At 35.2% G+C, this 16666-nt stretch overlaps 1 protein-coding gene across 2 annotated transcripts; it reads left to right on the plus strand.

Annotated features, from left to right (window-relative positions):
- The first annotated feature begins 5653 nt into the window (after window positions 1-5653).
- LOC25484573 (ubiquitin carboxyl-terminal hydrolase 9) lies at window positions 5654-16642 on the plus strand. 2 transcript variants are annotated; one of them, XM_013613421.3, is made up of 14 exons: window positions 5654-5808; window positions 6004-6187; window positions 8938-9192; window positions 10007-10151; window positions 10635-10694; window positions 10793-10888; window positions 11203-11589; window positions 11726-11866; window positions 13205-13375; window positions 13624-13881; window positions 13976-14121; window positions 14937-15479; window positions 15580-15850; window positions 15999-16642. In XM_013613421.3, the coding sequence occupies exons 2-14, from the start codon at window positions 6036-6038 to the stop codon at window positions 16140-16142; spliced, it is 2769 nt and encodes a 922-aa protein (XP_013468875.1). In that variant the 5' UTR covers window positions 5654-5808; window positions 6004-6035; the 3' UTR covers window positions 16143-16642. The 2 variants fall into 2 exon arrangements, with proteins under 2 accessions (XP_013468875.1, XP_024637248.1); XM_024781480.2 differs by having other exon boundaries at window positions 5723-5891.
- Window positions 16643-16666: the final 24 nt, after the last annotated feature.

Genomic DNA, 16666 nt, shown 5'->3' on the forward strand with positions numbered 1-16666 from the left:
TTAATCATTTAAAATTTCGTCCCTCTCCCCTCTTAATCACTGCCACGTCACCGATTAGCAAAAGATGCTGTGAACTGACAAAAATACCTGAGACTTCAGCCAAAAGCGAAATGACCAAAATGCCCCTAACTCTTTCTTCAATCCAATAATTCATCTTCATTCATCTCCAATATGAAATTCAGTTCATCTACCAATCATCACCGCCGCCATATAACCACACACACTCAAATTCATTTCTCTTCATTTTGTACCTTTTATTTATATTATCACACTTTTCCTTTTTCCTCTCTTTCTTATATATATAAACACCATTGCTACATTTCTCATGTCACTATGTAATACATGAAATTCTCATTGTTTTCTCTCCTTCCACATGCTCGATCTCTTTCCTCCTCTTTGTTATTGTTGTCACCTTCTCTGGTTCTGTTTCAACAGTTTCTCTTTTTGGATTTAATGTTTTGGAAGAGTTGAGGTTTTGATTATGAATTTTTCTGGTACTAAAATCTCAAGGTGTCAATGGCTCATTTGTTAGAATTGTAAAAAGGATACGGAGGGGTTTTGATTATGAATTTTGGGAAAATTAATAGCTTCTTGAGTTTGTTCCAGGAAGAACAAGCTCCGCCGTTACAAATCAGAGACGTAATTCGCACCGCCGTTACAAGCTCCGTTCAAGAGGTTTTCCCTCTTAACCTCACCGCCGACGTTCTTCTCGGTATCGGTCTCTTCTGTCTCGCTAACGGCTCCGATTATCAACAAATCGCTAACCAATTCAACATCCTCGTTTCTGTCGCTAAATTATGTGTCAAACAGCTTTGTAGAGTCCTTTGTACCAATTTCCGCTTTTGAATTTCTCTGCAAATTATTAACTCACCTCAATTCTCAATTTCGTTGTACATTCACCTTTCAACCAAAATTTAATAACCATTTGGGAGTGAGGGTTTACGTGAGGGAAGGAAAGAAGGAGGGGTAGAAGAAAGCAAAAGGAAAAGGAAAAGGGAGTAGATAACACAGATGAATTGAAATGAATTGTTTAAAAGGAAACGGAAAGGGATAAGGAAAACTGAGTTGTAGTTTATATTCATTGAAGTTAAGAAAAAAAAATCTGGGTTTAAAAGATGAATGGTTGGATTGTGGTAGAGATGAATATATAAGGGTAAATGTGTCATTTTGCGTTTGGCTAAGACCCTCAGGGGTATTTTTGTCGGTTCAAGCCAAATTTTGTTGAGTTAGACTGCCACGTCAGCTAATCAGTGACGTGGCAGTGATTAAGTGGGGAGAGGGATGAAATTTTAAATGATTAAATTTTGCAAGGGTAATTTGCAAGGATTAGCGAATACAGGGACCAATTTTTAAACGACCCCTAATTGCAAGGATTAAATACATATTTAAGCCACTAGTTTTTAAAATATCAGGCTATTCATCTATGACGTGGCAACAATTATTATTAGCTAACATGGATATTCAGTGTGGCCTAATAAGTTTTTCAACCTCGTAAAAAATTAACTCAAAGTGAGATATGGTGACCAAAATTAAACAAGGGATCAAAAGTCCAATTTTTAAAACTAGGGTACCAAAACTTCAATATTTTTTTTTTTTTTTTTTGTAAAATAGAGTGACAAAAAATGCATTTAAGTCTAAAATATATATCAAAGATAAGTGCACATTAATCTCCTTATTTTTAAATGCAAACGTTTAAAATTCACTTGATGATAACCGATAAAATTGTTTATTACTTGACAATTATCCCCATATCCTATGATAAATTGAGTGGACTCTGACATATGATCATTGACTATTTAGGAAATTATATTTAATTGTTAGTTAGTTAGTCATTTTAAACTAGTAACGCTCGCTTTGGTTGCTATGGGGAACAAATTGAAGATTTGCTCTGGCGATCCAAGAAGATGTAGCGTTGAAAGAAGTATGGCAATGTATGAAGGTGCAATGTTCAGAACATGTATGAGATGTTTTGTTGTGGATCGCCTAGTACTGTTATAAAGTTGTACAAACTCTTGGGATCATTGTCTGTCATTGCTTAGGGGATAAGTTCGATGAGTTGGCGTCAATCATTGTAGTACCAGGAACAATGGACCGTGTTGAGTACTAGGAGGATAAGACAAAGACACTTCATAGGAGAAATTATCAAAGGTCACAGCTTGTAGTGCTTGCACTTGTACCATAAAAGGACAAAAACATGTTGGTGTCAAAGGTTTGAATTTTTCTAGATATGGTTAAGCGGCCAAGCTCCAACCAGGGTTAACAACCAAAGAGTTCTCACTCTATCTCATTTTTCTCATAGATAAACATGAGTGATAGTTATTAGTAAATTAGAGTTCTCACCTCTTTCCTTTTTTGAGTGTAATCATTTTCTAACTTTTGTTTATGTATTAACATAGATTTTCATGTCCTCGTCTATTTTTTCTTTATTTTCAATTTTTATGGATAGGCTCGTCATGAGCTAAATCCCTTTAGTGGTTTAGACATGATGAAATTATGATTATCTTTTCATAGGATCTGAGAGTTACGAATTCACGCTTATTTTAATAAATTATGCCTGCACTAGTGAGACTCCTGAAAATACATAGTGTTTTCATATCTATCAAGTTTTTGGCATCGTTGTCGGAGATTGCATGGTGTTATAGTTTTTTTTTCTAGTTTTTCATTGTGTGGCAAACTTGTTTACCGGTTATACATAGAGCCCAGTGACATAACATGAATAAGGTTTTTGTGGGAAAACCTTATGTATAAAAAAACAACATGGTTAAGGTTCTTGTGATCAAACCATAACCACGAAAAACAACATGGAAAATCAACTAATCACACAATCAAAACAATTCAGAAAAGCAAGTAATTAACAAATAGGCAAACAATGAATAAAAAATAACACATAACAGATGAAGACACAAACACTCAACCAAAAAATTCATATATTTCAAACAAATAACATAAGATAAACATATTCGCGCCAAATAGTTCGATTCCAAAAACACCCAATAATGATTAATCAACCCCCACCTTAGCACTTTATCGAATTCTCTCGCGCCATAGCTATAAATCGTTGACTTTACTGCTCTGGTTTCAGATTGTTTCCAAGCTTCCCTATAGTACAACCAATATTATCATAGTCACTAGAGAGAAAAACACCGCACGAGCATATCAAGGTAGTCCAACAGCAAACAACAACAGTAGAGTCAGACATGAATTTATTTTAAAATGGCAAATTAGGTTTCAAACGAAAGTTGATCTTTACCGTTCAAATATGAAATTTGAGAAAGAATAAAAATTTTACATCGAGGAAGTGAACTTTTGATTATTTAAAACATTACTTTAATCAAAACAACTCAACGTATCATTCTTTAAAAATGAAACACAGACTTTCACCTTATTTTAATTCCTTTTGTGGTGATTCAACAAGCTCGTTCCTAGTGAGGCCCCTTTGCACTCATGGAAGTGTCCTTATCGACCAAAATATCTAAATCTAAATGATTGACAAGGTTAATGAATAACCAAATTACAAAAGATTTTGAGAGGATTTTTTTTTTCAAGGCTAAAACTTTAATTTGTCCATATCACATGGATAAAAACATATATAACCCTTAATTTTATCTCATTTTGTATTGCACGGAAATTAATAAATTAATTTTATATAATAATATAAAATTAGATCCTATAACACTGTCATTTGTCTTTAAAGACATACATATCGTTAAAAGTGAGCAATCTTTTATATGTTTATATATTAATATTAATTAATAATGAAGAAATAAATGAAGTAGAAAAAATAAAATCACTGTATCAGCATAAAGAAAAATATAAAAATTATTCATAAATTCAAATTCATTAATTAGCATTTTATGAAAACAATGACCTCAAATATAATCTCTTCCATTAAAACTTTATTGAATAATTTTTTTTAGGGAGGGAGTGAGGATTGTAGAAAAATTACATGGATAGGTTGGAATACCTTGTGTTCTAGAAAGAGCATGGAGGTTTGAGGGTAAGGAAGCTGAAAGAGTTTAATGTTGATTTACTAGGTAAACATTGTTGGAGGATGTTAGTTGATAGAGAAGGTTTGTGGTATCATGTTTTAGTCGCCCAATATGGCGAAGTAGGTGGGAGGTGGGGGGCCTGAGTGGTTCTTCGTGGTGGCGGGAGGTAAGCATGATTCGTGATGGTGACGGTGACATTGGTGGTGGGTGGTTTGGTGATAGTGTTAGGTGGAGGGTGGGTGATGGTGCTGAAACTCTGTTTTGGTTGCATAGATGGATTGGTGGTTCCCCGCTTAGTGTGCGATTTCCTCGCTTGTTTGACTTATCTGAGAACAAAACCATTACAGTGGCTACTTTGTTCTCCATGGGTCTGGAGCAGGGTGGGGCGGGGTGGAGATGGTGTCATAGGCTGTGGGCGTGGGATGGGACTTTGCTAGAGGAGTGTAGGGCGTTACTATTTGATGTCTCTTTGGTTCATAATGTTTCAGATAAATGGGAGCGACTTCCTGATACTGCTGAGGGGTACTCCGTGATAGGTGCCTATGACTTGTTAACAAATGGTGATGCTTCTCAGATGGGCACACCTTTCGACTTGGTGTGGCATCAACAGGCTCCTTTGAAGGTCTCGGTTTTTGCGTGGCGGCTCATTCAGGATCAATTACCAACGAAAGCTAACCTGACTATTCGTGGTGTTATTTCTGCGTATGACATATTTTGTGTTTCAGGGTGCGATCACGTGGAGACGGCCGAGCACCTATTTTTATCGTGCTCTACGTTTGCATCTTTATGGTAGCAGGTGCGTGACTGAATTGGTTTCAATGGGTGGATTCTAATAATATTGCAAATCATTTGGTGCAGTTTACAGATATGACAGGTGTTGGTAAAGCTAAACGTTCGTTCATGCAGCTAATTTGACTATTTTGTTCTTGGGTTGTGTGGAATGAACGTAACAACCGTTTATTCAATAATACTATAACCATAGTCCCTCGCCTGTTAGATAAGGTTAAATTGTTATCTCTAGGGTGGCTGAAAGCTAAAAAGGCCATGTTTGTTTTTGGTACGTAGAGGTGGTGGTCAAGTCCTTTAGATTGTCTGGGCATTGACTAACTAACGTTTCTCTGATTTTTGTGTTACTAACATCTTGTAACTTTTTAGTGGTCTCCTAGGCACACCTTCTGCTTGGGAACTGCTCTTTGGTGTGTTATATAATTTCATTTTGATTTCTTAAAAAAAATAATCTTTGTACTTCCTTTCAATTTTTCCTTTTTACCTTTTTTTAAAGAGTTTAACCACGAAATTGACACACAAAACATAGAGAAAATATGAAGCAGTTTGGATTCAAATCCCCCAATACATGAATATATATATGCAACTTTTAAGGATTCAAATATAAAATATTAGACTTCAAAATCACGTATAAAAGCTCGGGCGTGTCAAGAACAAACCTCAAAATTCAACAAATGCTAATCAACACATATACAATTAAATGATCCATAAAAAATATCTCCGATTAACAAACGAGAGTTAAACCTACAACCTCTTTACATGATTAAGCCAATCTTCATCGACACGAAAAAATATCAAATCAAATAAAAATAAATGTTAGTCAAAGAAATTAAATCCCTCGAAAAAAAAAAGTAAAAGAAATTAGAAAAAAACATCCTACTAAAACTAAAATTCTACATCGGTGAAAACAAACAAAGTAGCAACTATATATAAAGACTTGGTTGAGAAGAGAAGAGAAGAGTCCGTTGAAGTTATAGATCGTTACGTTACATACATTACATTACGCATCTCTCACCTTCCCCTTCAATCTAGGGTTAGTTTCTCGATTCGAATATACTTATAAATAAACTTCTTCGCATTTTTTTCAATTTTATTTATTTAGATCCATTTATTAAGGTATACTTATCGTGCTTCACACTTCTTCTTCTTCTTCTTTTCTTCAATTGTTTTTTTCTTTTCTTTTTATATATTCAGGATTTAACAGTGTGTGATAATTTTGATGAATTAGGGTTTTATAATTCAAGATCTTCATTGTGAACGATGACGATTGCTGAATCGGATTTTCCGATTGATAATGGGATGAGTTGTGTGCCGATTTCACCGGAGGAAGAGAAACGGATCGTGAAGGATTTGATTAAGCAATCGGAGCTTAATTTGAAAGATGGGAACTTATACTTTATTATTTCCAATAGGTTTTAATCTTATCTTAATCTTGTTATATCTTTTTAAATTTTAGGGATTTTATGATATATGCATGATGAATTTTGATGAATTCAATTAATTAAATTTGCTACATGCATATGTGGATATTGTATTACCTGTGCTGTTTGTTTTGATATGTTATTTTTAGGGTTTCTCGAATATCGGTTATCTGAGTCCTTATTAAAATTTTATTAGGGAGTTTGTTGATCATTTGTCGTTTTCCGGCTTTGTCGTAGATGTTTGATGATTGTTGCCAAGCAATAAATTTGCCTCCCGGAAACAGCTAGTCTAGCCCCTTTTAAAATCTTATTATGGAGTTGTTTTTTTATAAGATAATGGTACTTTACCTTAGGTGAGTTGTCGATTTCTGGTTTTGTTGTAGATGTTTGATGATTACCAACAATCAATAAATTTGCCTCCCGATAAGTGGCTTGTCCAGCCCTTTTAAAAATCTTATTACGGAATTGCTTTATTTTCCGTGAAGATAATGTTCCTCTACCTACGATGAGTTTGTTGATCCTTTGTCGTTTTCCAGTTTAGTCGTTGATGTTTGATGATTATTGGCAAGGAGTAAATTTGCCTCCGGAAAACGGCTAGTCTTGCCCCTTTTAAAATCTTATTGGTTTTTTTTTATCTGTTAAGATTATGTTTCTTTACCTATGTGAGTTGTCGATCATTTGTCGTTTTCCGGTTTTGTCATAAGTGTTAAATGATTATTGACAAACAATAAATGCTTGGAGACCAACATTGTGTACCAGCCCTATTAAAAAAAAAAACGGGGTACTAGGGTATTTTCATTCTTATTACTGATATCGTTCACAATAGTTTGTGGCTTGGCCGGCATAGCATTGAATGAATGTCTGGCCGTGAAAGATGCGGCATTATGTCACATTTTTATAGAGCAACGATGGCAGCGTGAATTGCAGGGAAATGATGGACTAATCGAGGCCAACACGGTTAGCAAAAAATTTCATCCCTGTCTGTCGTCTCTATTTTTTGTTCATTAACCCTTAATTTGTCAATGATTTTTGACCTGTTTCTCCATCGGAATGAAGATACAGTTTGAGACCCTTCATTATTCCAAGAATGATCCACTATCTTGCAAATCTGTTTTTTCACCTCCCCCATCTCCAGCAGGTGATGCATTTCCTGGCTAAGCCCTTAGACAGCGCATAGAGTCAATACCCAACCTAGAAAATGCTTTAGCAGGATGTCTTTTGTTTTGAAAATTATGAGACTAAATGGTTTATACTGCTCATAGTAAATAAAAACCAAAATTAAAAGCATTTTATTAAGTAATCCTTGTCGATATAGGAGCATGTGGGATGGGTAGCTCAATTGGTTGAGCTAAAGGTTTAAAGGAGTTAAGGAGTGAAAGGTCCATAGTTCGAATCCTGGAAAGGGAGAAAATGCGAATATGACAATTTATATACTAACATTTGCTGTTCCAAAAAAAAAAACTATCAATATAAGAGCATTGAGAACATAGGAAAGGAATAAAAGATTTGCTGGAATTAATAGGAAAAAGCAGAACAAGGACATAATTAGATAAAAATTAGAAGTATGTGAACTGTGAAGTGTAAATAGAGACCGAATGCTGATGCATGAACATAGACCAACCATAGAATGGATATCTTTCAGCAGAGGGTCAGTGGTTCAAAAATGTTGGGGTTGGCCGGAGAAGATGACGGGGAGCAGGCAGAAGTGTTTTTATGCGTGTGAATGATCAAGGAAGAAGGATTTCAACCCCAATAACCTTTCTGAAGCAATGTACTGCACGGAAAATTACGAGTCTGAAGAAAATCAGATATCCAGGGAAAATGTAGGTGTTTAGCCCCTGTTCACCATAGCAGCCTCAATGATTGCATTTTTCTGATTCAGTGCCAGTCATCTTGAGCAATCAATGATTGCATTTTTCTGCTTCAGTGACTGTCATCTTGAGCAAGACGGCGAATGCAACCCAATAAGAAACAGAAATAAAAATGTGGTCCCCTATCATGTGATGCGACGGAGACAGCACTACAGCGTCTCTATTGTGCTTGATTGAACTCGTCCGACACGATTTTTTGCCAGCCCCTGAACTGAACCTCTTCTGAGTCTCTTCTTTCTTATGGTTTGTGTCCATAGTACTGACAGGCCCGCTCTTTGTTTTTTTACTGTAATTTCTTCCAAGGTTCTTTCTTATGTTTCTTTTTATTTTGAGACACTGAGACACATCTTCTTGTGCTCTTTGAAAGAGAAGGCGTAATCATCAGTGATCATATATCTTTCATTTTTTTTTTTTTTTTTTTTTTTAAATTTCCAACGTTTAACTGTGTGGTATAAATTACCCCTTTGAATTTGGTACAGCATCCATTTCGCTATCTGCAATCCTATTAATTCGTTTTCTGGGTCAGCTACTTTGCTGTGTGGGTTCGACGACTATAATATTTCGTTAAGTTGCACAATGTTTTATATTTTTTTTCTCCCAAATATATAATTTGTGATGTACTATCCAATAAGTTTAAGGAAAAACCACTTTTTTACTTCAAGAATATGCCTAAGTTTTTAAGATGTTTAGATAAGTTTTAGTGATTTTTTGAAAGTCAAAATAGATTACAAAAGCCCATAGTTTTTGACAAAAGCTATGGGCTTTTGTCAAAAGCTTATCAAAATGTTCCCTATATTGTATTACATTTTATATCATATTTTATATCTAGCCTGCCATTTCTAATCAAGACTTTGCTTGCCACCCATGCAGATGGTTTTCAAGTTGGCAGAGGTATGTTGGGCATAGTGATGGAATACTTTCTACTGACCAGCAATCTTCTGATGGCCTGCACGCCGATACTGTTCACTTGAAGATCACCGATAGACCTGGTCCAATTGATAATTCTGATATAATTTCAAACGGAAGTAATTGTGGCGGGAGTGATTTAGATATTCATCGAACATTGGTTGAGGATAAAGACTATGTTTTAGTTCCTCAACAAGTATGGGAAAGGCTGTTGGGATGGTAAGCTTATTATTCTCAATACTTTTTTTGCTTTTTGGTCTGTTAATAGTTGATAATCTTGTGGTTTTTAGTTGTAAATAATACTGGAAGAGTCAAATAAGCATATATTATCTTTTGGTGCTACGACAGTTCTTTGAAAAAAGAGCCGTAAACCATCTTTTAACACGTTTATTTAAGTATGCAGTGGGATGTTTTCGTGGAGAGACAGATTTAGTTCCACAAACTAAGTTTCAGGAATCAACTTAATGAAGCAGAAGCCTGAAATATGTTTAAATTAGTATATAATTTTTTTCCTTGGACTGCTATAGGCAGTATGTTAATTTTTCTAAAGTCAAGTTTGGAGAAAGTTACATGTTGCAGGGAAATTATTCTCAAAGCTTTTGCTTAGCTTGGATCAATATGTGAAAGAAGAGCCGTAAACCATCTTTTAACACGTTTATTTAAGTATGCAGTGGGATGTTTTCGTAGAGACACAGATTTAGTTCCACAAACTAAGTTTCAAGAATCAACTTAATGAAGCAGAAGCCTGAAACATGTTTAAATTAGTTTATAATTTTTTTCCTTGAACTGATATTATATTTCTAAAGTCAAGTTTGGAGAAAGTTACATGTTGCAGGGGAATTATTCTCAAAGCTTTTGCTTAGCTAGGATCAATATTTGAATTTTGAAATGTTATGGTAGCATATGTTTGAGTTATGGAAACGTCTTGGTATTGGGCAGTAGGCAAAAGGAATTAATTTAAGTTTTCAATGGACGATTTAAAATGCTTGATATTTGTTGCGTGTGAACTGATTTTTATCTTCCAATTGTCTAGGTACAAAGGTGGACCAGCATTGCCAAGGAAGTTGATTTCTCAAGGTGTTGGACCGAAGCAGTACAGCATTGAGGTGTACCCACTTTGTCTAAAGGTGACTGATGCGAGAGACAACAGTGTCTCAATTGTAAAATTAAGCAAAAAGGTACTGATTGATTTCTTTTCAGCCTCTTTTCTTGGAGTTAGTTTTCCAGTAATGCCAATGATTAGAAAAGAGTTTTGGTGGTGTATCTATTTGTATGGAGTATGCTCTATATGGTTGGTGTTTGATATCACTATAAAAAATGATTATACTAATTTAGTTTGTATGAATGTTAGTAATTTAACATTACTAAATAATGTTATGAAAGAAGCAATTTTTATATTCTGTATGTTTATCCAAGATCATCATCAGGATTGATATTTCGCTTGGAATAAGTTGAATTAAAGACCGGCATGTTTTCAAGAAGATATTTATTGATGGCCATTAGTTTTTTCCAAGAAGATTACAAATATAGGAGTTTTACTCCCTTTTTATCTGGATTAGAATAGCACCAAATTTGGTTATAACATGATATAATTTTATGATTGAAATGTAAGATGAACCATCCTTATGATTTTTGTTTTCTATTCCTGTATTGTATTTTAGGCTACCGTGAGTGAACTCTATGAGCTAGTGTGCAAAGTTAAAGGAGTAGAACAGCACAAGGTAGTATTCTTTTTTGTTTTCTTTTTATTTTTCATTGTTGTAAATTTTAGACTTCTGATTCCATCGTTTTGCATTTTTTTGGTTGTAAATTATATCAGGCTCGTATTTCGGATTACTTCAATTTGAACAAACCGTCATTGCTGACGGCTTCAGACCAGACATTGGAGGATGCAAACATGACAATGGACCAAGATGTGAGTAACTCTGAATTGTAAATATTTTTTTGATTGATTGATTGATTTGAAGCTGCTAATAGAAGTACAAAGCTTTAATGGGACCTTGAGCCTACAAAGTGGATATTTTGAAGTTACTATAATTATGGTTTTCCATTTGAAGAATGTTTATGTCTAATATATGATAATTTGAGTGTCTTTAAGTTGAGTGAGGTGCTGAATATTCTTATGGTATGATTTGATTTTATGTTTAGCTATTATGATATCCCAATTCTTTGCTTGGTATTGATTCTTCTATAGAAGCTTGATGCCCCTTGTTTATCTCTTGCTCACAGATTCTTCTAGAAGTTTCAGTCGATACAGATCGTTCATCTCATTCTGGTGTGCATTCAATGGGAAATGAATTAGCATTGGTACCATTAGAACCTCCAAGATCATCTGTATCAATTGCAGGGGGACCTGCCTTGTCTAATGGTCACTCAAGTGGGTCTGGTTTTAATTTCTATCAGGGAAGTTCTGTAAGTTCATCACTGACTACTATGGATGATAAATATGACGTCTATAGTGGTGAAAGAGGTGGTTTAGCAGGACTGCAGAACTTGGGGAATACCTGCTTTATGAATAGCGCTCTCCAATGTTTGGTCCACACTCCACCCCTTGCTGAATTTTTCTTAGAAGATTACAGTGATGAGATCAACATGGAGAATCCTTTAGGAATGCGTGTACGGACCATTTCTGTTGACTTTTATTTTTTTCTCATGTTGTTCTCGGATGTATAATATACTTTGTACAACAATGGCTTTACTTTCAAGGCAATTTAAATTAATTTCAACATTTTTACATTTCTCTGATCTGCAGGGTGAATTAGCACTTGCATTTGGTGACTTGTTGAGGAAACTCTGGTCCTCTGGGCGAACTGCTGTTGCACCCCGTGCGTTCAAGGGAAAGCTGGCCCGATTTGCTCCACAATTCAGTGGTTATAACCAGCATGATTCTCAAGTTAGTTTCTGCAAATTGTACAATTTTGATTTTTGGAATGTAGTCAAGTAAATAAACCCTAGCGCTTTATTACTTATGACAAAAACTTCCTGTTATACGATGCCTGTTGTTCATTAGCATTTTCAATCATATGTTACGAATAAGGAACAAATGCATGCAACTATTTTTTATATTAAGTTACACTTTGGGCCAATGAAATATAGTTCTTTGGGAAATGTTAACTAGTGCCCCCGGGGCACTCGTTAATGACCTTAAATAGTTAACTTTTATGAAATTTAGTGAAATCAGTGTATTGGAAATTGAAATGTTTGACATTTTTAAAAAATAATTACTTAATTTAGAATGCTTAAAGAGTGCCCCCGGGGCACTCGTTAACAAGACCCTAATTCTTTTTAGTTTTGTTTTGATTTTTTTTTTCTTTTCACTTTTTAAATGGTCTAAAAGTAATTGTAACCGGCAATTCTCTGTTAAAAATTTGCTGCCAAAAGGTTCTATCTGTGACTTGACATTTTCCGTAGTTTTCAAGAACTCCAATAAAGGATCATGCATTTTTCAGGGAGTCAAACAGTATTTTAACCTTGTTTTAGTTGGGTTCCAGTTTTACAGTAGCGAGAGCTTTAAAAATTGGCATTCACTGCATTCTGTCATTTTCATATTACACAGTATAGATATTTTATACCCATTTGGTTTCTTTCATAACATTTTAACTATTGTTGATTCTGGTGATTAGCATTTTTATGAGAAAATCACTATGTTCTGCCATGCGGTTTTTGTTTTAAACTTAGGAGGAGATTACAATCATGGGTTTGTAATTTTTGTAGGATCTTTTATTAGACTCATTGAAGTTGTCTGTATGTTATACCTGTATGGCTCATGTTCATCAGTTGTGATCTAGATCTGAATGTTTCTTCATGTATGTGTCTGTTTGTAGAAGTAGATATGTTTTTTGTGATGTTAAGTTTTTTCCTTTTTACTGTTCTAGGAACTAAAATGGTAGCGGCAAATTTAATCCCAAAAATCTTATTCGTTGATCTTTGTTGTAGTTTTCTACTTTCTGACTTTCCTCTCGAGTTAATCCTATATTGCATTATGTATACATCTTAGTTTATTAAAGGACTGGAGAATTGGGTATCTTTTGCTTAACTAGCATTTGATATAACAAGTTTGCATTAGGCTAATGTTGGACTTGGAAAATATGACTGTTGCTTGATTTCTTACTTGAGTCTTGACAACTTTATGGTTGTTATAAAATGACCTTTCCTACTAATTTCTGAAAGCTATTGAACTTCTTTTTCTTGTGTGTTCTCTGAGTAGTGAGTTGCTTTTTTTGTTTTTTAGGAATTGCTGGCATTTTTATTGGATGGACTGCATGAAGATTTGAATCGTGTGAAACAAAAGCCTTACATTGAAATGAAGGACTCGGATGGTAGGCCGGATGAGGAAGTCGCAAATGAGTGTTGGAAAAATCACATGGCTCGGAATGATTCATTGATTGTTGATGAATGCCAGGTGAGTACTTACAGAAAAGTTCTTGTTTCGCAGTCACATGTTACATGAATTCCAGTTGATCTTCCATTGATAAGCGAGTAGCTACATGTTTTGTTGAGTTTTCTTCCCCATCTCAATAAACCTTCGTGATTTCTATAAATTTTTTAGCATGGGTTTCCATTGAAGCTTTGACTAGAGTTTCAGTTTAAGTACATGCTCTTTATCTTTACTAAGCTTGACATTTTGATTTTTGTGAATAAAATGCTCAGGGTCAATACAAATCGACACTAGTTTGTCCTGAATGTGGCAAAATTTCAATCACTTTCGACCCCTTTATGTACTTATCATTACCACTTCCTTCCACTGTCACCCGGACAATGACAATTACTGTCTTTTATTCTGATGGGAGCGGTCTTCCCATGCCGTACACTGTGACTGTGCTGAAGCATGGTTGCTGCAGAGATCTTTGCCAAGCATTGAGCACTGCATGCTGTTTGAAGAGTGATGAAATTCTTTTGCTTGCAGAGGCAAGTGCTTCACAGAAAAGTTCGATCTACTATTGGCTTTTCTACATGACATTGATCTTATTTCATTATTAATGTTTTATACCGTCTATCTCAGGTTTATGAGCATAAGATTTATCGTTATCTAGATACTCCATTGGAATCATTGACTTCAATAAAGGATGAAGAACATATTGTGGCCTATCGACTCAAGAGTGGAGCTAGGAAAACAAAACTAGAAATATTGCATCGATATCTGGATAGGTAAGTACCTCTTTCGGTGTGTACTCTTAAGTTGTGAAATGCACAAAGCTCTGTTGAGTAATGGTTCCTATATACTATGAATCTATGGTAGTTTTTATTGCCTGAGTGACATTACAGTGAATATGAGTCAAATTTTTGATAAATTTATTCTGAAGGCTCCTTTTAACTCAAAAGTATTCATCTTGGTTACTTGAATTCTATTGTAGCTGTAATAAACTCTGGTTAAATTGATCTTTCCTACTTGAGAGCAATTGACTGGAGACTGTTATATTTTGGTGTTAACAGTTTCATTTATCCATTGAACTCTTCCAGAGTACAAATGGGAATAAATCAATCAGACATTGATAATGGTGGTTAATGCCTCCTGTCTGAACACATTAACTCTTCAAGGCATTCATTTTCTTATCACTTATTTATAACCCATAATGATAGAACATTATGGTATCATTTCATCCATGTAGCCAACCCCGCCTAGTGAAATAAGGATTGGTTGTTGTTGTGTTTGTAACCCAAAACACTAGACCATAACTCATCAATTTTCTGATGGTTTGTTAATTTTCTCCACTATTGGTCATTTCAAGTACTACTGAATTTTGCAGGTACCATTCAAGTTGGTACCTATATGTGGTATAGCTGTATAGCATAGTTTGCACAACCTGGCTTAGCATAGAGAAGTTTACCATAGAACGATTCCACAACCAGTTATTTAGATTTCGCTGATTGTACACGGTGCATTGATTTAGAACATTATAATGCTTTAATGTCTCTAATACTGGTCATTTGACGTGTGGATTATCTTCATGTTCACTGGACAGTGGGAAGGGTGGAGAGAGGAAGATCTTTGGAACTCCCTTGGTTACTTATTTGGAAGAAGACCCTCAATGTGGAGCCAACATTGAGCCATATGTACATAGAATGTTGGCACCTTTAAGAAAAGCACATTCTTCAACCAAGTCTCATGAAGGGAAGGAAACTGGTTTCATCTCAGGAGGTAGTGACGAGCAATCAAGCATCTGTAATTCTCACAGTGAACCGAGGAACCCGGCACTTTGCACCAGAGAACAAGAGGGGACATCCTGTGGAGAGTCATCTTTCCAACTTGTTTTAACTAACGAAGGCTGTTTTAGCTGTGAGCCCATTGACAAGGCATCTGTGATAAAACCCAGTGCACATATAAAGGTCTTTGTTGACTGGACCGAGAAAGAATATGAACTGTATGATGCAAGCTATTTGAGTGATCTTCCTGAAGTTCACAAAACTGGATTCACTGTGAAAAAAACCCGGCAAGAAGCTATTTCTTTGTTTTCATGCTTGGAGGCATTCTTGACCGAAGAACCTCTAGGACCAGATGACATGTGGTAAGATTGCTTTGATGTTTTTGGAATGGATTTCTTAGTTGATTACCTTGTACGCTTTGATTTTTGTTTTAATTTATTTTCTTCTTAAAAAATTAATTAGGTACTGCCCTCAATGCAAGGAACACAGACAAGCTACCAAGAAACTGGACTTGTGGAAATTGCCAGAGATATTGGTTTTTCACTTGAAACGATTCTCATATAGCAGATACTTGAAAAACAAACTTGACACCTTTGTGAACTTCCCCATTCACAATCTTGATTTGACCAAGTATGTGAAAAGTCAAGATGGCCCGTCCTATGTGTATAACCTTTATGCAATCAGCAACCATTATGGTGGTTTAGGTGGTGGGCATTACACTGCATATGCCAAGGTAAGTTAGTGACATGCATAACAATAATACTGCTTGATTTTTCATGTTCGCTGTGTGGTCATGCCAAATCTAGATTTTGTAATTTGTGAATTCTTTGTGCTGCGTGAGATGCTTCTGTTTATAACCTTATGTTATTTGTTCTGGGCAGTTGATTGATGATAATAAGTGGTACCATTTCGATGACAGTCACGTCAGTCCTGTTTCTGAAGGTGAAATTAAATCTTCAGCTGCATATGTGTTATTTTATCAGAGAGTTGGAAGCGACGTCCAGATGGAAGAAGCGACATCTTAGGTTCATGCAGGTTGTTGTTTGTTTGATGCCTGGTTCATATGCTGAAAGGCAATCCGGAGCTTAAGTCCTAGATAGCCGATTTACTTTGCAGTGCAAAACACCAAAATTTGAAGACAGATTGTTGTAGCACCAATTAATCAAAACATGTTATAGACGAGGCTCTAGAAAACCTGTTCATTTGGGAGTATTGGTCGACAGTTATTTTACATGAATGATATCATTTTTTGACAGAAATTTTGCAGCCTAGAACTTGGTTAGGTTCTTCTGTTATTTCATTTTATCGGAGGCTAAAACAGATCATCTTAAATTCATCATTGTTGCCATTACAATTTTATGCACCGTAATGTACTAATAGGACAATTTCTTAAAAAAGTTGTATTCATCTTCCATTATGTTGTTGGGATTCAAGGGTCCCCCCAATTACATAAAATGTGTGGAAGAGATGATGGATGATAAACAGGTGATCATATCTATTTATTTATTTGTTAAATAATGGCATATTACCCTTTCTCTTTATTGTCATT

This window comes from Medicago truncatula, chromosome 1 (assembly GCF_003473485.1).
Source record: "Medicago truncatula cultivar Jemalong A17 chromosome 1, MtrunA17r5.0-ANR, whole genome shotgun sequence".
Lineage (NCBI taxonomy): Eukaryota > Viridiplantae > Streptophyta > Magnoliopsida > Fabales > Fabaceae > Medicago > Medicago truncatula.

Bases quoted from the DNA above. Each gene is read 5' to 3' on its own strand.
- LOC25484573 (XM_013613421.3), top strand. From the start codon at position 6,036: ATGACGATTGCTGAATCGGATTTTCCGATTGATAATGGGATGAGTTGT. The intron at 13,376-13,623 runs GTGAGTACTTAC...TAAAATGCTCAG, and splicing joins TGATTGTTGATGAATGCCAG to GGTCAATACAAATCGACACT. The intron at 13,882-13,975 runs GCAAGTGCTTCA...CGTCTATCTCAG, and splicing joins AAATTCTTTTGCTTGCAGAG to GTTTATGAGCATAAGATTTA.